General features: G+C 50.5%; 1 protein-coding gene across 10 annotated transcripts in view; it reads left to right on the top strand.

Moving 5' to 3' along the window:
* Positions 1 to 22,916, top strand: part of SBNO2 (strawberry notch homolog 2) — a 51,975-nt gene that overhangs the window by 17,127 nt on the left and 11,932 nt on the right. For 8 of the 10 annotated variants that reach the window (XM_053999773.1, XM_053999772.1, XM_053999770.1 and 5 more), the window contains 13 exons: positions 726 to 849; positions 11,938 to 12,102; positions 15,771 to 15,863; positions 16,400 to 16,496; positions 16,694 to 16,854; positions 17,261 to 17,394; positions 17,943 to 18,033; positions 19,130 to 19,273; positions 19,765 to 19,882; positions 20,278 to 20,383; positions 20,711 to 20,864; positions 21,230 to 21,406; positions 22,134 to 22,231. In XM_053999773.1, the coding sequence (XP_053855748.1) occupies positions 726 to 849; positions 11,938 to 12,102; positions 15,771 to 15,863; positions 16,400 to 16,496; positions 16,694 to 16,854; positions 17,261 to 17,394; positions 17,943 to 18,033; positions 19,130 to 19,273; positions 19,765 to 19,882; positions 20,278 to 20,383; positions 20,711 to 20,864; positions 21,230 to 21,406; positions 22,134 to 22,231 (1,662 nt within the window). Of the gene's footprint in view, positions 1 to 725; positions 850 to 2,030; positions 2,268 to 8,018; positions 8,229 to 11,937; positions 12,103 to 15,770; positions 15,864 to 16,399; positions 16,497 to 16,693; positions 16,855 to 17,260; positions 17,395 to 17,942; positions 18,034 to 19,129; positions 19,274 to 19,764; positions 19,883 to 20,277; positions 20,384 to 20,710; positions 20,865 to 21,229; positions 21,407 to 22,133; positions 22,232 to 22,916 lie in introns of those variants that run through there. The other 2 variants (XM_053999776.1, XM_053999777.1) reach the window with 2 other exon arrangements.

Genomic DNA, 22,916 nt, shown 5'->3' on the forward strand with positions numbered 1-22,916 from the left:
CTGGGTGCAGGGAGCAGGAGGAAGCTGGCATGGCCCTGCCCAGGTGGAGCAGGCAAGATCTCTGCTTTGCTCCCTTGTTAGCTGAGCACAGATCTTGATCTTTTGAACTCACACCAGTCACATCCCTAGTTCCTCTCTCTGGGTAACAGCTCTGTCTGTGTTTCCCAGTCACCAACCCCTCCATTCTGACCTGCCTTTGGGGTCTGTGAGTGGTGAACCCCTGTCCGGGTGGGTTAACAGGGGTGTTTCCCTGTCAGAGCTGATTTGTGGGGCTATTTTGGGGGTTTTGTGGCCTAAACTGGCATTCAGGTGTGATGTTTCCCTGCAGCTCATGTCCTTACATAGTGTGACTGGCAGGTCCACCACACCCATCATGCTGGGACATCCCAGGGCTTCATTTTGCTTTGTCATCAGGGCTGAAATATTAGGTACTGCAGACCATTGTTATCTTTTAAGTCCTTCTTGGTCTACCCATATTGCCAAGAATTATATTCTTAATTCAGTGTTCTTAAACTGCTGTAAGTTCTTAAACTGCTGAGTTTGGGAGGTGAGATAGAACTGGTAGAGGTATTATTTTGCCATCTCTCTTCTGGATAATATCCAGTAATATCCCTCTCCTATATGTGACATCCTGAAGTTTTAGCTTCACTGCTGTCAGAGGCTGAAGTGACCTGAGAAGTGCTGGGGACTGACAGGGAGTAACTGCTTTTCCCATTTCCTTACAGGCAATATTTCAGCCCCCCTCAGGATTTTTATATGGATTCCATCAGCAGACCACATTTCTTAGATACAAACTATGCAGCTGTGGACCCCACTGACTTCTTACCAAAAAATGGGGATTTTCCTCAGGTAAGTGCAGAGTTCCTGATGTCTTTGGGGAAAAAATGGGGCTTTGGAGTGCTGGGGATTGCTTTTCAGTGTTGCCTTACTTAGGGAAAATGAAGAGATGGGTGATAAATTTGTCCAGCCCCAGAGAGGAATTGTGTGCAGTTGGGAACAGTCCTCTGATACCAGGAATTTGAAATGTGTCCGTGGTTTGGTAGGAGCTTCTCTGTGGTAAAACAGCTTCTGTCTTTTAAAGGGGTGTTTGGCATAAACCCTGGCTGGGAGGGTCCCAGAGTGTGAACTGAACATGCTTCAGACTCTTTGGTTATTTCCCTCCCAAAATGCTCTTGTGCTGCATGTACTTCCTCACTGGTTACAAGTGGTGGATTCCTGAATAGTGAATATTTAGGGATTACATCAACTCATTGTCCAGCATTCCAAGAGTGGAGCCAGGTCAGTTTTTGCAGAACTGAAGTGTGGGAGGAATGAACAGTGACCCCGAGTCGCTCAGTGTCTCTGGGAACCCAGACCTCCCTCACCTTGGGGATCTCTCTGGGTGGAAAGGAGCTCTTTCCATGGAGGCTTTGGAACGTTGCACTGGCTTTTGGCAACATCTTACTGTAAGATCAGTCAGTAAAAATTGCAAGTAGTTGATATGAGAGAGCTGGCTTTGGGATAAAGAAGGGACAGGCTATATCCTTTCTAGGAATTAATACAGACATTGGTGTCTGCCGGTGTGTGTGTTAATTCCCCCCCGTTATGTTTTTGGATTCTTGGCGTGGCTAAAGAGTGGATTTATCCCTCCTCGGGACTTTGATTTCTGCAGGTTTGGATGTGCAGGTGCTGGGGATTTGTGCTTTTTGGGGTGGCCACTGGTGTGGTCCCCCCATCCAGCTCCCTGTGCTTTATGTCAGGGACCTACCTGGGCAGCCACTGGGCAGCTGCTGGTCAGGGTTTTCTGCCTGGATTAAATCAGATAAATAATTGAATCACAGGAGCATTGATCTCTGCCTCCTGCAGAATTAATTGTGGGAGGAACGAGGCAGAAAGGTGATCTCATCAACTTGTGAGACCATTTACCGGGCTGTGATGGGAAGGGGAGAGGGGTCCCTGCCATAGGTCTCACCTCCAGGTCTGGTGGGGTTTGGCTGATGGGTTCAACGGGAAAAGGGCTTAATTATTTCTTTAACTTATGTATTTTCTAGTATCTCAGTGGTCAGTCAGCTTCCTTCCCTGCTGCATCACAGAAATTGATCTCAGCCAACTTGGAGGAGCAGATTTTTGGAGGTTCTCTGTGAAAGGAGATGCTTTGTGTTGACTGGGTGAGAAAAGAGCAGGAGGCTCTGAGACAAAGCAAGCATGAATGACCTCAAATGATTCCCAGAGCAAGAAATAATTCTTGTGCTGCTCTCATCCTTTGGGAGAGGAAGCCATGGATGGAAGTGAGTTGATTTTAGGCAAATGGGCTTTTGTTTGGACTCTTTCTTTCTGTAGTGAGACTGCACCTATTGCAGTGTGCCTGCAGATGTTCTGCCCCCAGTATGGACACAGCAAAGTGTCCTCTGAACCTAACACAGACAAACCAATTCCTTCACTGGGGTCTTGTATTGCCAGGTAGTGCCATGTGCTCCCACGAGGAGCAGAGCAGCTTTATGGTGCTCTCCTGTCCTGTTCCATGGTTTGTCTGTGAGCCGTGCTCTGGTCCCTGGAGATTCCACAGGTAACAGGGTAGTGATGTGTCACCCTGTGTGTGCTGAAACTGAGGAACAGTGGACCAGGCTTTGTTGGAGCTCTGTTTTCCAAGCTGAAGTTCCCTGCTGGAGTTGGTACCTCTGAGGGCTAGGGTGTGTTTGGAGTTCCCTGGAGCCAAGGGATGCTCGGTTATTTCACCTGTGGGGCTGTCTCTGGAAGAGAAATTTCAGGCTCCAGTCATCCTCTAACAGCTCATTCTGCAGTATGGAGCCAGGTCAGCATTCTTGAACACTCAGCTTTGGACTTTAGAGCACCCTGCATGGTCTCTCCTGGTGCTCGCTCGGAGTAGGATGCACTAAGCACTGACATGGAAGCCATGGATAAACCCCAGGGGTCTCTGAGCTGTCAGACATTGCTCATCCAGACAAAAGCTGCAGATCTGCTCACAGGAGTCAGAGTTGGAGCCTGGCTCTGGTGGAGCAACAGGTCTCAAACTGAAGACAGTGGCATCAGTCTGGAGCCATCTGGGAGTTTCCTGAAGCTTTTCCAGCCCTTTTTCCAGCAATGTTTTCCGCTTTACTGATTTCTCATTGTCCCAGACACCAAATTGTTAAATATTAACATTTGTCTTGGGAAGCTGAAACATGCCTTCCATGAGGGGTGAGAGCAGCTGAGTGGTTCCATCTTTCCAGGTGGCTGTACAGGAAAGTACCTGTCTCTTCCAAACTTTCCTGCTGCCATGGTAGGAGTGGCAAGGGCTGGTCCAACCGTGCCACACAGAGTGGAGCCCAAGGGGCAACATGAGGAGTCTGCTGCAGGTGCAGGTAAGAGATTCCTGATCCAATCTGTGGTTCTTGGGCAGGCAAAATGGATCAGGTGCTCGTGTGAGGACTTTTGCTGCCTCCACACATGGATACAGGCTGTTCTCTTGGCTTTGCTCCTGTAGCACAATCCAGAATTTTGAGGAATAATGAAGAAGGATTTGAAAGGTCTAAAAAGCAAATGATTGAGGCATTTGTGTAGCAAACCCTTTCTATTGGTGGCAGTGATTATCCATGTGCCATAGAGTTCAGAGAGTGGGAGTTCTGGTGCTTTTTCCTCTGGCATTGGCATTTCCTCTCATCATCCTTCCATGTTTTGTTTTGGGAATCGTGGTCCTGCAAAGTGCAAAGGCTTTGCTGACCCAGGGATACTGAGAGTGGGAATTGCCACATTTTCTAATGGCTCTGGGAGTTTCTCTGTGGTTGAGCCATTCACCTTGCTGAGCAGGGAAGGTGCTTTGCTGCGTGGCCAGAACTGCCTGATGTGAACTTGAACTTGTTTCCTCCACAATAGGGTTCTGGCTTGCTCCTGGGTGATTCATCCTTGCTGATCTGTTGGCATTTTTTATATAAACAAGTGGCTTGAGTGGAGGTTCAGAAAATAGTTCTGGGAGGCCACGTTGGGTCTGACAGCATTTCTGGTCTTGGGAACTCTTGTCTTCAGCCAAAGTCTCATCCCAACCGCATGGTGCCATCTCCTTACGGAAAAGTCTACGGACTGCCCACGTGTCCTTACAAATCACAGTCCTGAGAGAAGCAGGGTTTGTTTCTATAGCTTCCCTCCCTTCCTGCTGGTTATTCCTGCAGTCCCAGTGCTGCTGAGTTGGGATCTGGCACTCATGGGCAGCAGTTCTGCAAAGGCACTGTGGCTGTGGTGGTGCTGTCTTGTGACACTGATGATGAGAGCTGTTAATTGCCATAATAAAACATTGAATCCAGGAGGGTTTGACTTATCCTCTGGCCTGTGTTGTCCCTGTGAACTGTGTCTGTCCCCAGACCCTTACAGAGTCAAAGCACCCTGCTCTAGGAGAGCATCCCTGCTATGGTCTTGGCCACCACAGATTTTTCTTTACTTCATTGCCCTGGTCAGTTTAGAATTAATTGAAACACAGACTCTGCCTAATTCCTCTGAGCTCTTTGTTATCTCTGATTACCTTTGCTGGCAGTCTGTGTTCCCTTTGCCTAATTTTGTGCGACTTGTGGCTCTAGAACAGGACTTTGCTGAGCACACAGAAACCTCCTCTGCTGACTTCATGTGCCCTGAGAAATAAACCTGGGAGGGGGAGCAGCTCTAGGGGAAGGTGGACCTGGGGACATGCTGGGTGTGCAGAGGACTCTGCAGATCCTCCTTCTCCCCTCAGTGAAGCAGCTCTGGGTATAAGTGCTTTGGGAGGAACTCTGGTCCCCTTCTTAAAACGTGGGTCGTGCTTGGGCTGGAGGGAGGAGGTCAAGCCAGATGGATTTATCCTGTGGGCCAGGAGGAATTGCCTGCTCCCAGGCAGAGTCACCTTCAGTAATACTGTAAAGATGCAGTTACGGCCTTGTTTGATCTGCTGTGCTGGATGGGGGCTCCTGACCACACATGTTAATCATAAACCAGCCCTCTCCTCACCACCAGCCCCTTGCAGTCTCCTGTTAATCTTCCCTGTTAAAGCAGGAGGAGAAATGAACCTGCTCTTAAAGAAAGTATTAATTTTTAGAAGTGCTGCAGAGCACAGAGCTATGGTGATTTAGGAGAAATCAATGCAACAGTTATTAAATTATATGGAACACTTGGTTGTGGCTGAAACAAAGAGTTTCCTGGAATAAGAAACATCCTGGAACTTCTGTTGCTGTCCTGGAGTTATGTCTACAGGGAACACAGACATTAAAATCCATTTGCAGGCAGTTACCTGGCTCTTGGCCTTGGGAGAACAAGTGGCTTTGCGAGCTCATGTCTTTGTTTCTGCACTGCAGGTTTGGGGTTTGGGCTGATGTAATAAATAACCCTTTACAACCCCTCTGGGTGAGATAGCTGACACATCCTGCAGGCCTGGGGTAGGGAAAGAGCAGGTTGTGGCTATAACAACTCACTGTGCACTAGCCAAAGGCTTGGGTGCTCCAGTTGATTTACCCTGAGCTGGTTCCCTGGAGGAGGGGAGGTATAATTCAGCTTTTGAGGTATAGTTTATTAGTGGATTGCAGGAGCCCCCTCAGATGCCTGTGGCCCTGGGGAAAGGGGTAAAAGAGCCCGGAGGGCTCAGATATCCCCCTCCCCATTTTAGTCTTGGTAGTTTTCATCTGTGTTGCTGCCTCCAAGCAGCAATGTCCACTCCTGGCAGGAGGGGTGGACATCTGCCTTCTGAGGGTCTTGGCAGGCACCATTCTCTGCCTCCTCCCTTGCCAAAGCCAACAAAAGCGGGAAAAGCCGGTCTGAAATGCTCAGTGCTCTTAAAAGTGCTGGTAATAGAATCCAATAGCAGACCATGGGGACATGGTTGAAAATAGATGCTTTAATTCAAAGCAGAGTTGGTCTGAGTCAGGGGGTGCAGAAAGTTCCCCAGCACAGTGACTCCCTGGGCTTGGCTGGAAGGGGATAAGTCAGATGTGAGAGCTGGAATAATCCTGCTTTCCTTGTTCCTGTCTGTCAGCACACGTGTTCCTGGGTGAATTGTGGGGAGCGGGATTGCCTCTCCCCTCGGACAGGTTGGGAACATTCCAGGTGGTGGTTCTGCAGTGGTTTATCTTCCCCTTGGTGATTACACTGCTGTGGTCTTGCAAAATCAATGCAGCAGCCCTGGGTGTCTGCACCGTCTTCCCACTTCCTCTGGCAGCACAGGTCTCTTATGTCTGCATTTTGCCCCACTGACAGCAAAGGAAGAGGAAATAATCCACCTGCTCTTCCAAAGGTTGCACAGATTGCGAGTCCTTGATTGGCTCAGGCAGGACATAGTGGTTCAGTCAAGGTCACACAACAAGTTGCTAATTAAGACATTTCAGAAATTAATTTGACCTCTTCACTCCACACATGTGGAGCATCTGCCCCACGAGCCAGCAGAGCCTGCCCTTAAATACAGTAAATTCAGAGAAAAGCAGCCTTGAGAACCCTCAGCCTTTCTCTACCCTGAGCCTGCTGCCCACAGAAACCAAATTCTGTTGTCACCGTAGTCCCTGCAGGACGTTCTGCTGGCTCTCAGGGAAGTGCTGCTTGTAGCCTCCACTGGGAGGTGAGATGGTCCTGGGAACAGGGAGAGCCCAGCACATGCTCCAGCTCCTCCTGGGAGCCCCATTTGTGACTGCAGACCCTGCCAAAGCTGCATTTGTGCCAAGGAAAAGGTGTTTTTCTTTGCCATTTGCTTATTGAAAAAACCTCCGAGAATAGGTGTGTTGAGGGTGGAATGTGGATCTTCACTGCTAATGTCTCAGTCCCTGTGGAGCCACAGTGCTGCAGAGGGTTCTGCCTTGGAAACGAGTCCTGCTGCAGATTTTTGCCCTGTGGGTGGTTTTCCAGCCTCAGTACCTGGTGAGTTTTCCTTGGAGGGCCCATCCTCCTTCCTCATCTGATGGCACAAAGCAGAATTCCCTCGCTCAACTCTCTCCCTGGAGGGCTTTGTCTGCTCACCTCTCTCGAGGGCCTGCTGGGACTTTGTGCCTTCTTTCACTCCAAAGCTCTGAGAAGTGCCTGATAAAGATGGGATTTTCCAGCTGTTCCCGGATGAGGAGTTGCCTCAGCAGTGGCAGCCACGGCAGCAGGCACCGAGCGCTGGCTCAAACCTCAAACGTGGAACAGAGATGAGCTGTGCTCCCTTGAAGCCATGCCGCAGGTGCCTGGAAGGACTGGGAGCAGGGATGGGGAGACTCAGAGCAGTCAGGGCTCCTCTCTCTCCCCATTCCCAGCACGTGCACTGCTGGGTTTGCTGGGCAAACTGGAACTGACCCCACGGGCAGAGCCCAGCTCTGGGACTGCCACCAGCCCTGCCAGGGAAAAGCAAACAGGAGCCTCTTGCACCCAAAGCAAACACAACAGTTCCCAGGGATTTTCTGGAGGGTGATTCATTGGATGATGCCTTTAATCTCCAGTGGTATTGGAGGAGACCTTCATTAAGTTTACATCCCTTTCAGATGACCCTTTGTGTGCCTTCTTCTCTTCCCCACCACAGATTTTGCTTATTTCTCTTATCAAAGCTGTTAAAGTTAAAAGGGACATCCTTGGAAAGAGGAGGCAACGGTCTCTGGGAAATAACAGTGATCCAGGGAGGAAAGGGAAGAGAATGGGCCACTCCTTTGGATTTCTAGAGGCACGATTTGGGGTGGGGCAGACACCAAAGACAAAGAGAGCACATGGCTCCTGGGGGGACACCACCACTTCACCTGAGCCCTGAAATCGGGGGGGTAGGGGCGGGAAGGCAGGACCCCCAGCCCAGAGCAGGGGCTGCCAGGGGGACAAAGTCTGGCTTTGGGTGGCCAGAGAGAGGAGCAGAGGGAGCCCGGAGCCCTCTGGCTCTGCAGAGCCCAGCGCTGTTTACTGTGCTCTGTGGTTGGATTACACCACGTACAGTAATTCTCCTCGCACTGCCAGTAATTTCACTGACTTACCAAGCAGGCATCATTTCCTGAAAGTCAGCCCTGGACTTAGAGGAAGTAAGAGCCCTCTCGTCGTGACTAAACAGTCTATGCAAATCTCTGGGCACAGGACGGCTCTACCGGGCCCTGAGTCTCCATTTTCTCTCCTCTGGCTGCTGCATGTTGGCTTTTAAAGCCCCCCGATGAGCCCTGGCTGTGAATGGACCTTTCTTCACTTTCCGCTGAGCACCCTCCCCCTGCTGCTGCCTCCCGCGCCGACAGCCCCCCGAATGCTGCTCTAAAATGTCCCAAATGCAGTTCTGGCTGAAGTTCCCATCTCTCTACAAGGTAAAGCCTCGTTTTTCCTGGGTTTTTCCTCCTTCTCCTGGAATTCCTCATGTGTTTGGGTCACCAGGGCAGTTGCTCCCTGGGAGTTGTGCAGTGGCTGCAGAGTTTTGGGAGTGACACCTCTCCACATTGGGTACCGGGAATAGATATTTTTTTTGTCCCAAAGATGTGATTTCTGTTTTGCTGGAACCTGCATTCCTGGATGCTATTCAGTCAGTCAGAACTCAGTTGCTGAGTGTAGAATTTGGAGGGAAGGAGCTCTCTGAGGATTGAACCGTGTGTTTGTGTAGGTGTGATGGCTTTGAGGGGTTTTGTTTCCAAAGTTAATGTGGGGTGCAGGAAGCAAGGGGAGCACCATCCAGCCAGAGCTAAACCCTCCACACTGTCAGTTTATTGTCCCAAATTTAGACAGACTTTAATGTTTGGCAGCTGCAAGATTTTAGTGATCATCTGCAGCTGCTGATTTGGTCACTCCTGAATAATAATTTGCTTAATCTGTGATTTTTGAGGTGCCAAATCTCTCTTGGCTGGCAGTGTGGCTGTAATTATGGGTGTGTGTTTGGATGTATAGCTAGGGTTTTGGGTTTTTAATAAAACCCCCTCTTCACTTGGGTGCTCTGCAGTGCAGTCATCCAGAGCTGCTCTGCAGACACTGTTTCCTCAGTGTCTGGATTGTGAGAAAATAAACCATTTCTATTGATGGCTTGATGGAAAAAAATATTGTTAGGATGCTTGTTCTGTCTGTATTTAGACTTCACCTGTTCTTTCATTATTTTTAACACTTTGTTTTGACTGAGGGAGCTGAGCTGTTGCCAGGGGCTTGGAGAAAGATCAAGTGTCTGGGCTGGGGTACCTTGATTTTTTTCCTGATCTTTTCTAGGGAGATAATGTGTCATAATCTCAGTTTTGGGATAATAACAGGACTACTGTGTGCTGCTGTAGCATCAGGTTGTCCTCTGCTCTGAGACCCACCTGCAGCTCTGCCTCCAGCTCTGGGTCTTTGGCCCAGGAGAGGCTTGGACCTGCTGGGACCAGTCCAGAGGATGCCACAGAGATGCTGAATTCCAGGAATTTTATGTAAAAAACAGTTTCAGAAAAGTATCTGAAATAAAGATCCTGCCTGTCAGAACAACTTCCATCTGGTGCAGAAATTCAACTTCCACTGAAACAAAAGTGCTATTACTGTAGAACCTCATGTTTCTAATGAGAAAAACTTAAATTCTGATTAATCCATCTGAAACAGGGACAAAATTACATGTTTCAAACCCCAGTGCCTGAGCTGACCCTGACCATGGGTTTTGGTTGAGGTGATGTTCCTTCCTTTTCCCTGAGGTCACCAAGGCAGCTGCTTCCGTTTGCAGCAGATAAACGAGTGGTGTGATTAGTCCAGGCATGGTTTGTACTGGTTGTGGTTATCCGTGGCCTTGTGTTAAACAATTACCCTGGGTTTGGTAAATTTACAGAGGTAGTGGTGGTGGAAGTTCTTGGCGTGGGGAAGCTGGCAGGTGATTAACTTTAGTGCTCTTTAGATAATGCAATTAGTTAAGACAAATGAGATATTCTGGAAGTTTGTGATTAATGCCTCGTAATGCTGGCAGAGGATGGGATCGCTGCATCACTTCCAGGAGAAGTATTGTCCTCCCTTGGAGGCTGGTTTCCTCTCCCCAGTTCAGCCCAGTGGTGGGGCTGGAGTCTTCCCTGGGGATGGAAGGGTCTGGGTGACGTTTGCTGGAATGTTTTGGGTTGGGTCACAAGGCTTTCCCATATCCTGTTGCTATTCCAGCCCATCCCTTACCTATTGCTGGGAGTCCGATGGCCACTTTGTGCTGCCCCACAGCCTCCCCTGCCATGACATGGGTGTGCAGATGTTTCCTCCTTCCCCAGCCTCTGTCAGTGCCCTTTGCAGGTGAACAAACCCTGCTTGGAAGTGTCTCAGCAATGGGTGGGATCTGGGACCATCTGGATCCTGCACAGGCTACTCGCTCTGGCCATGGCCAGACCACCCAAGTGTTCTTCTGCTTTCTCGAGTGTGAAAGGGAGTCCAGGGATCCCTTAATTCCAAGTGCCTGTTCAGTCTCTGGATGCCTTGATTTCTGGGTAATCCTAAAATAGCCACAGAAATATCAGGAGCAGGAGCTGCCCAGGAAGCGCTGCCCTCTCTTCCTTAGATCCACTAGTTGGTAACCGAGGAATCCAAACTCCCCACATCACACTTGCCATTGCTGGAGTGCTTCCAGCACCTGCACTGATGGCTTCAGGGCACACGCTGGCCAAACGAGACATCCCTGGGAAGAAGGGGAAAGGAACGTGTTCCCAGTGGTTTAAACACTACAAGCCCATAACTTTTGATAGCAGCTGGGGGGGGCCTTGACCCAGCTCTTGGCCTGAAGCAGGCTCAGCTGCTCGTGGGTTTATGTCACACAGGGCTAAGTGACTTTTAAGAGTCTTTGGCTGCCTTTCTGCCCGTAGTGGGAAATTGGCCCTTTACTGGAAGTGAGCAGTGATTCCTCCTGTACCAGCCCCTGGCTCCACTGGCAGCAGCGTGTTGGGTTACCCTGGTGCTGTGGCTGGGCTGTGCTGACACAGCTGTGAGGAACCACCCGTGTTGGCAGCATCTGTAGGGCCACCAAGACAGACTTGTTGGTCCATTTGCCCTTCCCTTTCAGACAGAGGTTCATCTCCTGCCAGACCTGAGTGCTGGAGTTTTGTGCTGGAAGTACATTGCTCTTAAATAGCAGCAAAGTTTTTCTGCTTTGACAAAATTTGAAAACGCTATTTGGTGTGGGAGGAGGGCTGAGGTGATGGGATGGAGCTGGGGAAGGGGCAGGGTCTGTGCTACAGTGAAGAATGCAGAGCAAGAAGTGCTTATTGGCTCTTGGTTCTTGCCACCTGAAATAGGGAAACCAGACATGGGCTTGATGTTAGGGAGGGGATTGATGGCTCTTTCTGAGCCAAAGTCTGTGTGACTCAAACCAACAGCATCACTGGGCTGGCACGAAATAAAAGAGTTGCAAACCATCCAGCCCAGTCACCAGAAGAAGAGCAAGGGCAGAGCCTGGTCCCTGTTGCTGAAGCACATTCCTTGTCCCGGCTGGGGCTGGCCCTTGGGAAGAGGTTTGTTAGATCTGCCTGGATTTACCTAGATTCAAATCCAGGTGACACCAGCACTCCTTCCCCTGTTCTTGGCAGCCTCGTGTGTGCAGAACCTGCCAGGAGGAGAGGGATGTTTCCCACAGGCTCCAGGTAGTGCTGCACTGGAAACTGCAGTGAAACAGCCACGCTGTGATCAAGTGTAGCTGGGTCTCTGGGGGCCCCTGCACATGAATGAAATCCTTGAGTCATTTGGGGTCAAGCTAAAGCCTTTGCACCCCTCAGCAACCTTTTTTAATCAAGCACAAAGTGGAGTTGAGTGATGCCTTGTTGGATGCTCCTCTCTCTCCCAGTCCATGGTGCTGTGCACAGCCCAAGTCAGCCTTGACCATGTACCCACACTCCTGGCCAGGGCCTTTCCTGCTTTTTCAAGAAACAGATTTTCAAACAGCACCACGGAGTGTGTCCTCAGTTCCAGGTTAATTTCTGGGATCTGTGGAGCGCAAAGCAACGGAGACGCTCATTGAGCAGAAAGAAATTAGAACTTGCTGGGTGAGTGAGGAAAGAGCTCTCTGGTCTCATCCTGCCTCCTCCAACCATGGCCGTGCCTCTGTTCCAGGATTCTTCATACCTTGATGAGCTCTCCAACAACAACTCCCTCTTCTCGTCCCCCGCGGATTCCCTCTCGGACATCGCAGATCCCAAGGACTTCCTGCCCGCTGACAGCCTGAACCATGTGCCAACACTATGGGATGTGAACACGCCACAGCAGAACCAGATCGAGGTAGGGGCTGCTCCTTTCGCATCCTCCCAACAGACAGGAGGTACCTCAGGCTTCATCCCATAGCGGTTTTACCAAGGAATTAAGAAACCAACCCAGTTCCTTCGGGTGAAGTTTGAGGTGTGGTGATGTTATTTTGCTGTTAGCAACTTCACTGGTGGAGGGAAGGGGTGAAGTGGTGTTAAGTCTCCTGGAAGCAGGCGGGAATCCCCTCTCAAGAGGGATTCATGCACTCTTGCAGAGTGCAGTGCAGGCAGTAGCTCTTTCTCCTGGCAACCATAGCAGGTAGGTGCATCCTGTGGAGGATCTATCCCTAAAACATTCAGCAGGTCCAGGGCACTCGGGAGTGCTGAAGGGATGGACTCCAGGAAAACTACCCTGACATGGATCATTAACTTCCCCCCACAGCAGCACCTTTTGTTTGTTCAACAGGGCAAATAGTTGAGTAACAATGACTAAATAACTGTCTCAAGACTCACCATTTGTGTTTACTTTGGAGTGCAAGTCCCTGCAAACTTTTACATCCCAGAGTTTTCTGGGGTGCAGGAGCTCCTTGCAGTCCTTCAGCATCACCTGATTGTGGCATTTTTGGGCATTTTCACCAGCCTTCTGCTCTCTGCTCTGCCTCAGCTGGGGGACTGACATGGGCACCACAGGCACCGGCTGGCTCTGGAGGTTGTTGGAGCCACATCATCCACATCCACTGGATCTGGGTCTCAGCTCTTGCAGTGCCTCTCCATCTGTGCTTCACATTTCCATTGTAGGTCACTCTCTTAGGAAGAATGAGAGAAAAACACCCACAGTGGCTACCCCAGGAGGCAACTGGGATAGTCACTGCTACATTTTGAGGCTCTGCTGTGCTCAGTTTCTCTGACTGTGCTTCCCTGAGCAGTCTGCAAGCCTCAGACCAGTTGGAACTGCAGTTTGAGGCAGCAGGAAGAGAGCTGAGCTATTGGAACGCAAGAAATGGCTGCAGTCATCCCAGGCTTGCAAATTGGATGGTTAAAAATGCTGGAGAGCAGATGCATCCCCCAAGACAGAGGAGCCACATTGCCCCTGTTCTCATATTATTGTTGGGTTTTTATGTAAAAGCCTAAATCCCTGCAGAAATGGTTCTGTGGTGGGCTCTTTCCAATCATGTGAACTCTAGTTGAGACGTTCAATGCCTAGAAAATCCTGGAGTTCCGTGTCTGTGGAGTGGAAAACAAAAACTTACTGGGAAATGCTGTTCTAAATCCAGCATGAAGAAAACAAGGGAGAAATAAACGTTGTGTAAGTGTGAGACTGACTTGTGTGATCCACAGCAGGATCTCCAGCAGAGTCCTTGTCCCTGTCCTCTTCCTTGTCCCTAACCCATGATGTTCCTCATGCTCTGCCCTCTACCCTTGTGTCCTGCTGAGCTCTTGGGCTCAGATAAGGCCAATTAACTCCTTGGAATTCCATTTATAAACTACTTCCTTTGGAAAGGAATCTCCAGCTAATTTTGAATGTTGTCTTATCTGTGTTTGCTGAGGCAGTTGGGGCAGGGATTGCTGCTTTTTGGGCTGTTTTTTAACTGAGTAACATTTCCTGAGGTGGTGTCAGCGAGGTGCCTCATGGACAGGAGATTTTGGTTTCATTTTTGTGTGGAAGTGGCACCATGTACTGGGACACTGGGTAAAAGTACTGCCAGTTTGATTCACCACTGGCCTCTGCACACTTGTGTGGGATATCAGCAGCTTTGATAATCTTGTTCCTCCCCACATCACCACACCATCATAGTTTTCCATAGAATTGCAGGAATTTTGGCTTTTGAGCAGCCAGTGCAGTCACTAAGCTACAGTGATGGAACATCCATCACATTGCATCCTGATTCCTATGATCCAGAACATCACTCATCTGTGGCTGTGCAGCCAGTTCTGACCCACAGTCCACTGCTGGGTTATCAGGAGTGTAGTTTTTCTAGAACTATTGTCTCAGAGACCCAGACAGAGCAGGAACATCAGTATCTCACAGTTCTGATGCTTGGGACATCCCAGGAGCCAAGCTGGATGCATGTTGGGGGCGACCCATCTGTGGATCCCAGGTACAGGAACAGCCTTGTACTTTGTCCTCTTTAAAAATAAACATTCCTAGCTCACTGAGAATCCCTGGATTGAGGTGCCCAGCACTGAAGCTGAAGGTGGTTTGGGATCGAAGTGGAAAGGGCTGCACACAGAAGTGCCTCTATGTGCCAGTGGGGAGAGCTGTTATCCCAAGGAAAGGAGCTGTATCCAAGATGCTGGCTCTGTTTATCACTCAGGAATGGGCAGAGAGTGCAGAGCTGCTACTCCGTGAAATATTTGCAGGAGCAGCAGACAAAAGAGCTTTGATTGTAATGAAGTTGTGAAATAGCCTTTTAAAAATAGTCCCTGTCATACATTGTGTTTTCTGTCATCCATCTCACACATTCCCAGTGTTTTTAAGGCTGGGAAGCACAGCCCAGCCTTTGAAGCCTGTGACTGGAATTTGTAAGCTGCTGATGCAGTTTTTTGTTGCTCATTCACAGTATGTTCAAGATGTGAGCAGCCTTCTCCCAGCTCAGAACCCAGGGAAGGGATTTACACAGAGAGAGGTTGGCTTGGCAGCCACGTGGGACTGATTCCCTTCCCAGGGAAGTCACTGCAAGGTGGGACAAAATGGAGAATAATGCAGAGAAGAAAAAAGTGGAGTAAGAGCGAGGCTGTGATTGTGCAATTGTCGGTCTCTCTCCTATTTCCAGCCCTGCGCTGCCATGGATCTGTGTTTCTCTTCTCTGGATGTCCTTAGCACAGAGGGAGGAGAAAATCAAACCAGGAGGTGAGGGAGGGTAGGGAAAGGCAGGAATTGTACAGGTGGATGATCCATCTCCCACTCCAGCTCCTGCTCCCCACTGCTTTGGCCCTCACAGCACATTCTCACCTGTGTGGATGGTTTTCAAATGCCCCGAATGCCAAGGTTCCTGTTGCTTCCTCTGCAATTCCCGAGGTGGAATGCTGAGTGCCAAAGCTGGGTCAGGATAGCAAAGGTTTGTACTTTGAGGACTTTTGTGATGCAAACTCAGCCTTGCACTCGCTTCCTGCTGCTGGAGCTGCGAGTACACATCCTGCCCTTCCAGCAGCTCCTGGCCTTTCTCCTGTCTGAGACCAAAATGAGTTTGGATTTGTAGGTGGGGATGTTTCACCTGCTCTCCAGATTTGCTGGCACTGAAAACACTTGTTCTGTCCAGCTTCCTTCTGGTAATTCTGACTCAGGCTTCCAGGAATGGAGGGTGGGTTTTTAATTCCTTCTTCTTTTTATTTTTCTTAAATTTTATTTAAAAATAGAAGTGTTTATGCCTAAGACCTTCCCATCTTTCTCTGCTCTGGTGGAGCATGGGTCTGTCATTGAGCCTGGCGCTCTGCACAGGCTGTAAACTTGGAGTAGTGCTGCTCCTGGAGTTGCTGATTGCTTTGGATGCCACGAGCTGCTGGCCTGACCTTGCTCTCTGTTGGGAAATTCCAGGGTGAATTTGTTTGTGTGGGAGCAGACAAAGGATCTCCTCAGCCCGGAGTATCTTGGGAGCTCTCTCCTGGCAAGCTGCATGGTCCAGGGATCACAGTGTTGGACACTTTGGGTCTTTGTTGGTGCATCTCCATGTTTGCCCTTCCTCACCTGCACCCTCTGTGTTGCAGCTGTTCTCAGCCAGCACACCGTTCCCTGGCCTGAACAGCTCCAGTGACCACGTTCCTGCTGTCCCCAGCACCCCGCTCCTCATCAGCTACCAGGTGAGAGCCATGCTGGCCTCAGTGGGATGTTCCTGGTGACATCTCAGTGCTGGGGGGAGCAGTTCTGACCTTTTTCCCTTCAGACGGAGTGAGACAAGAAGCTCTGACAGGCACAAGTCCCTGCCCTTTCCCAGAAGTGTGTTACACTTGCCAGAGGGGAGCTTTGCTGTGTTAAGGGACACTTTGGGCTCTGAGGACTTTGCTCTCTGCTGTGGGCACAGTGCTGGGTGTAAAGCTGGGCCAGGTGCCTGCTCAGGGCAGGTTGGGCAGGGTTCACATGACCCCACAGCCCATGCCAAAAGTGGTGCAAACATCTTTCCTCAGTTTGGTGAGAACCAGGCATTGGGCAGCTTTTACAGCCCCTGGGGTGGGCTCCCACTGATGGCTTTCCTTAGTCTGGGAATGAGATGGATTGTGTTTAGGGGGGTTGTAGCTTTGGGGGATGATTTCAGTGGCAGTTTGAGGCTGGGCACAGCACTATGCATGTCTGTAGCTCAGCAAGAACGTTAACATTGGGTCAATGCTGTTTTCTTCAGTCTCAGGCTCCTGCAGAGGAAGAAGATGAAGGTGAGGAGGAAGAAACAGAAGAGTTGGGGCAGACGGAGACATATGCAGAATATATCCCTTCAAAGTGTGAGTGTTGCCTTGGGAAGTTCTGTTCACTCCATTGTGGACCAACCTATTTTAATCGTGTGTTTGCTGTGGCACCTCCCAGGCTTGTGGTTTTCTAGGGAGAACTCTACAGTGCCCTGGGCTCTGGCTGGGTGATGAGCTCTGAGGTGCCACTGGGAGTAAAGACCTCGACTGACCTGTGTTCTGTTGTCATTCAGCCAAGATTGGGAAGCACCATCCTGACCTGGTGGTTGAGACGAGCACCCTGTCCAGCGTCCCCCCACCTGACATTACCTACAGCCTTTCCCTGCCCTGCTCCGTGGCCGACAAAGGCTCCCTGTCTGCACTACAGCTGGAAGCCATCATCTACGCCTGCCAGGTACCTCCTGCACCTCAGGTGTCTCACACCTGAAGGAAAATGCCTCTTGCAGGGACAGGTGTTCATGTATGTTTTTAAATGGCTTGTAATTTGGGTGATGAAACTCCTCTGGCATTTTGAATGCCTTTTGAAGGATTATTTGAAGCCAGGAGCTTCTGTGCGGTCTGTTTCCCAAAGAGGCAAGAACCCTGGACTTTTCTTGCAGAGAGTTTTACATCTGGGGGGGGCTTTTCCATGAGCTGCCACTTGTGACCTTGATCATGACTCCTGACCTTTCATGCTGTTGTTTGGCTGAGCGGTGCACGTGCATCTATGGGATGTGTGAAAGGGTTAAGTGGTGCTCACATCAGAGCTCTTAGCCAAGGCAAATTTCATTTAATTTTCAGTTCTGTTCTTGATTTTGCAGCAACATGAAGTTTTATTGCCCAATGGGCAGCGAGCTGGGTTTCTGATAGGGGACGGTGCTGGAGTCGGGAAGGGCAGGACTGTTGCAGGCATCATCTTTGAAAATTATCTTAAAGGGAGGAAAAAAGCTCTGTGGTAAGTTCTTGGGTTTTTGTTTTTTTTTTTTTTCCTCTTTTCCCGTAAGACCTTGGAGTTAGTTTGGATCTGGAAGTAAGGAATTCTTTAGTGCTGATGTTGGCTTTAGAGTTGAGTCATGCTGTGGCCTTGGGTAAGTCGTTTCCACCTCTTAGTGCCTGTGAAATGGGAATATTCCCCCTGCAGCAGGCTTGGAGAATGAGTCACTGTGAAATAGCAGGTTTTGTGCTCCTTGGGGTGAGATGTTAAGCCTGGCCCTGCTCTCCCTGGAGTCGTGGAGGGTTGTTCCTGGGCTTCCTGGGTGCAGAGCCAGGAATATGGGGCTTTGCTGCAGATCACAGCCTGTGCCAAGGGGCAGATGGGCTGTCAGATCTCATGCTGGGGGATGTGGGCAGTGGCAGATGTGAAAACTCTGCACAGCTCCTCCTGCCTTAATCAGAACTGTTAATCACTGTGTGCCCAGACTCCCCAGGGACATACCCAGCCCCAAATGCTGGGGGAGATAAGCAGCCCCAGGAGGAGATAACCACCCCACATCTCCTTCACAGGTTCAGTGTCTCCAATGATCTCAAGTATGATGCTGAGAGGGACCTGAAGGACATCGAGGCCTCCCACATTCCTGTGCATGCTCTGAACAAGGTAGGAGAGGAGCTGCACTGCTGCTCTGGGAATCAACTCCCAGGAGCACTTGGAGGCTCTGGCTGAGCATGTGGAGCAGGACGAGGCTCAGGCAGCAGGAGAGCCTCTGTTCCCTCCTCCCAGCCAGCCCTTCCCACTCGGGGCTCCAGCTATTTTTATTGTGGAGCTGCACAGGGAGCACAGAGCTATTCCCTGCAGGGAGTGGGAAGTGTCTGCAGGCAAGTGCAAGTACAGCAGAACTGGAACCTTCTTCACCATTCCTAAGGAATCCTATGGAGGGAACAGCTCTGTGAGATGTGCTCTGCTCTCCTGCGCCAGCCTTTCCCAGTGCTGGTTCATGGAATCACTTCTTAAAGCTGTAGGGAGAACAGAGATGCCTGGACTGGTGTCTGTTGTGGCATGTGGTCGAGTCTCTGTCCAGAGTCTTCCAGTTCACTTAAATCCTCTCCTCTGGTTTTAATGGTATTGAACAACCAGCTTTTACAAAGTCCTAGAAACCACAGGTGTTTGACACCTCTGAGTATGCTCCACTAAGAGATTGAAAGGGATTTTGTGTTCAGCCCCAAAAGACTTGAAATGGAACTTTCTTCAGCTTGGGACCAAGCCTTTCCCCCTTGTACTTCATTGCACGTGGGACCCATGGCAGCGATACAGGCAACAATCTCACCTGGTCAAAGAGAAAATGGTTCTCTAGAAGGAATTAAAACAGACAGGAAGGGTCAAAGCAATGAAAGACTCTAAACTGTTGCTTAAAAAAAGGAAGCACTTTTTTTTTCCAGAAAATCTTTGTCCTCGCACGGTCCCCACAGTTCACTGCAGGCTTCCAGATGTGCTGACACATTGGCTGGGACACTTCTCCAGGCATTTACAGTTCCTGTCATCACAATATTTCAGTGCCAAACACAAATGCTGAAGACATCAGCTACCAACAGCTTTTTGCCTGTTCTGAGCTCGGACTGGGATTTGTTCTCAGAGTGGGAATGTGTGTCCAGCATGGGCTGCAGCACTCGGCGGCACGGAATGTGGGCAGGGATGGGTGTGACATGCTGGAGACAGCAATCACAGTGTGTGTGTGCTCCTGCTCTTCTTCCTGCAGATTAAATATGGTGACACAGCTACCTCAGAAGGAGTCCTCTTTGCCACCTACTCGGCGCTGATCGGTGAAAGCCAGGCTGGGGGACAGCACAGGACGCGCTTAAAACAGATTTTGGAGTGGTGCAGGGAAAACTTTGAGGGAGTTGTATCCTTAAAAAAAACGAGACAAAAACTGGAGAGAGAGAGGAACTGCTGCTTTTAATTGTGCTTCAGCAGGGAACAAAGAGCCTGGGGCCATGTGAAGTCAAGGGAGCAGCCCAGTGCCTTTGGGAGACAGGAATCCCCCACACTCCTCCTTCTCCCCCTCCTTCCTGCCCCCCCCCCCCCGGAATGCAGTTAAGAGGAGGAAGGAGGAGGGGAAGAAGCAGCTGGGATTAACCTTTTCAGCATTCCTCTCCCTTAGTATTATAAGACACACCTTGGGGGTGAAGGGAGAGGGAGGGGTGGATGACTTTGGGTCTGAAGAGCCCAGGGCTGGGCAAGCCCAGCAGATTCCATGTGTGGGCCATGAGTCAGTCCTGTTGATACTGGGACAGGTTGTTCAGTTGCTTGGAGGAGATTAGGTTCTATTTTCTGTCTGCTCCCATCCTCTGGATGAAAATAGATCCTTTTTCCTTAATTGACACTCCCCTTCAGATTGTGTTTGATGAATGCCACAAAGCCAAAAACGCCAGCTCTACCAAAATGGGCAAAGCGGTGCTGGACCTGCAGAACAAGCTGCCTCGAGCAAGGGTTGTCTATGCCAGTGCCACAGGTGAGCTGCTCTGCCCACAGTGTGGGTGTAGAGTGACAGAGGTCCCCTCTGACCTGAAGGAGCACCCTGAGGTGTGAGTGTGTGTGAGATCCTGTAAAGAGAGGCCAGTGGTGCTGCAGGGCTAGAGAGGAGCTCAGCGTGCTGAGATCTGCCCCAAGCCCCATCACTGATGTTACTTTTGACTTTTTGGTGGGTCAGATTAATTTCTCTCCAGTTCCTGGCCAGCTCTTCCAGCTGCTTTGTGATGTCTACCTACGGAGTGTAGGGAGGGCAATGTCTGGAAAGGTCTCCAAAGGCACAGTGGCAAATGACAACCTCTTCAGAGGTCTCTTCACTTGAGTCACGACTATTCCCAAGTGCTGTGAGTTTGCTGACATTGATTTCTGTCCTAACAGGTGCCTCGGAGCCAAAAAACATGATTTACATGAGCCGCCTGGGCATCTGGGGCGAGGGAACCCCATTCCGAGCCTTCGATGAGTTCCTACACGCGATTGAGAAGAGGTGAGTCCTGTCCAGCCCTGTGCACAGAGGGGCCTTGTGTGGGAAGTGGTGCAGTGCCCGAGGATGGTGTGGGCAACATGAGCTGGGATGGGGCTGGTTCTGGAGAGGCACCTACCCTGTGCTGCCCCAGACCAGAGGGAAGGTCCCACAGCTGGGGCTCAGAGCTGGGGTTCACAGCTGTCACATGCAGTCATGGAGTTCAGAGCTGGGATTCACAACTGGGCTTCCACAGCTGGGGTTCACAACTGGGGTTCCAAAGCTGGACCCACAGCTGGGGTTCAGAGCTGGAGCTCTGAGGTGGGTCCCACAACTATTGTCCTCTCCCAGGGGAGTCGGCGCGATGGAGATCGTGGCCATGGACATGAAGGTCAGTGGGATGTACATTGCTCGGCAGCTCAGCTTCACTGGGGTGACCTTCAGGATTGAGGAGATCCCTCTGGACGAGCAGTACAAGGCTGTCTATGACAAGGCAGCCAAGCTGGTGAGCTGGGCCCCTTGTAGTGGGAGGCTGAGGTCTGACCATGCTTTGGGCACAGCCACTAGTATGTGGGAGGGTGTGAGGCCTCTAAATGTGGCCATGACCTCAAATGTAGGAAGGAAAAGAGGTACACAATGCTCAGCTGATGTAATAAAAGAACTTAGACTTTTTTGCTTCTATTTGGAAGTTCCATGTTTGCAAACCAGAGCTGCATCGTGCTGATGGAGAGGATGACCAGTGTTCATTCAGCCCAATGCACACTGATTCTAAATCAGATTATCAACCTTCAGACTGTTCTGATCACCTCCTGCATGGCAGGAATGACAGTGGGAATTACATTAACTCATTCTTCTTGGTATTACCTGCAGTGGGCAGAGGCCTTGATGGTGTTCCAGCAGGCAGCCGACTGCATCGGGCTGGAGTCTCGGAAGTCGCTGTGGGGTCAGTTCTGGTCGGCTCACCAGCGCTTCTTCAAGTACCTCTGCATCGCTGCCAAGGTGCGGCGGCTCGTGGAGCTGGCTCAGGAGGAGCTGGCCAGGGACAAGGTATGGGAGCAGCACCCACCAGCCTCACCTGGGGTTTTGTGTCATCTGCAACCAAAGGGACTTAATTATTGCTCAGCTTGGCAGCCAGTCCAAACCTCTTTAAGGCTGAATTTCTCTCCAGAGTGAAGGGCAGTGGCTGGGTTTCTTAGAATATTCCCAGTGAATGATGCTCTCTTGTCTCCTGAGGTGTTACCTGCTGTTTGTGTGGGCAGCCTGGGCTGGGAAGGGATTCTTGGTGATGTTCAAGCTGGCAGTGTTCAAGGCCAAGTTGGATAGGGCTTGGAGCAACCTGGTCTAGTGACATTGTCCCAGTCCCTGGCAGGGGGTTGGAATGAGATGAACTTTAAGGTCCTTCCAATCCAAACCAATCCGTAATTCTACAATTCTAGAAGAGGTACCAAACCCTTTACCTCAAGTACAGCTCTGTCCTTTCTTCTGTCTGGGTGCACCTTAGAGATTTTAGCCAGAAACTTCCTAGCACAGTCAGTGAGGTTCTGTGCTCAGAGTCCCCCTGTGTGGGGTCAGCACAGGGGGTTGTTGATGCTGAAAGATTTGAGAGATGGTTCGTCCTCAGGAGCCTTGCTATGGGTCCAGCACGGACTTACCTGGAACAGGGGCCAAGGGGAGATACCTGGGCATGGGAAATGCCTCGAGCCTGTGGCAGTGCAGCTGCTCTGGCACCTCATTGTGCCATCCCTCGTGTCCCCCATCACTTATGTCCTCACAGTGCATTGTCATCGGCCTGCAGTCCACGGGAGAGGCTCGCACCAGGGAGGTCCTGGACGAGAACGATGGGCACCTCAACTGCTTTGTCTCTGCTGCAGAGTGAGTTAAAAATCCCTGTTTTCCTTTATGGGGTGTGTGGGACACCGGAGGGGTGGGAGGAAAGCTCTTCCCTGGGGCACAGAGCACTGGCAGGTCTTCAAATGCAGTTTGATGTCACCTCCCCCTGTACCACAGAGGGGGACACTCAGGTGGGTCCTTGAGGCACTGCATCCTCGGACTATATGAACTACATCCTGGATTTTGAAGTTACAAGAAGAGCCTGATCCTACTTCCACACATAAAAGAATTGTGAGAAAGAGAGACAGAATTATAGCTCAGAGGAAGTTTGTGTGGATCTGGCTCTGGAAAGTGAGGCTGTTGACACAGAAGAAATGAGCAAGAGAATTTACTATGATGGCAGATGCTGGGATGATGCTGTGAGGTGGTGTCAATGGAGCAGGGGGTGGGAGGAGTGGTCTGAGGATCCACCCGTGTTGGCTTTTCACTCACGTATAAAGCAGGACCAGTGTCCTGGCTGTGTGGCCATTGTTCCCAGCTAACAGGAGAGCTGCCTATGCCAGGAGCGAGTCAGCAGCAGGACTTGTGCTACCCGTTCAGCAGAGAGTGAGGCTCTGCTCCCGCTCCTTCCTGCAGCTTCCAAAAAAAACCCCAGCCTGTCCCTGAATGCAGCTGTTCCTGCATGACAGGGGACAAAAATCTGGGATTGGTTTGGGTTTCTGCTGTT

The sequence above is a fragment of the Vidua macroura genome, chromosome 26 (genome assembly GCF_024509145.1).
Source record: "Vidua macroura isolate BioBank_ID:100142 chromosome 26, ASM2450914v1, whole genome shotgun sequence".
Taxonomy (NCBI): domain Eukaryota; kingdom Metazoa; phylum Chordata; class Aves; order Passeriformes; family Viduidae; genus Vidua; species Vidua macroura.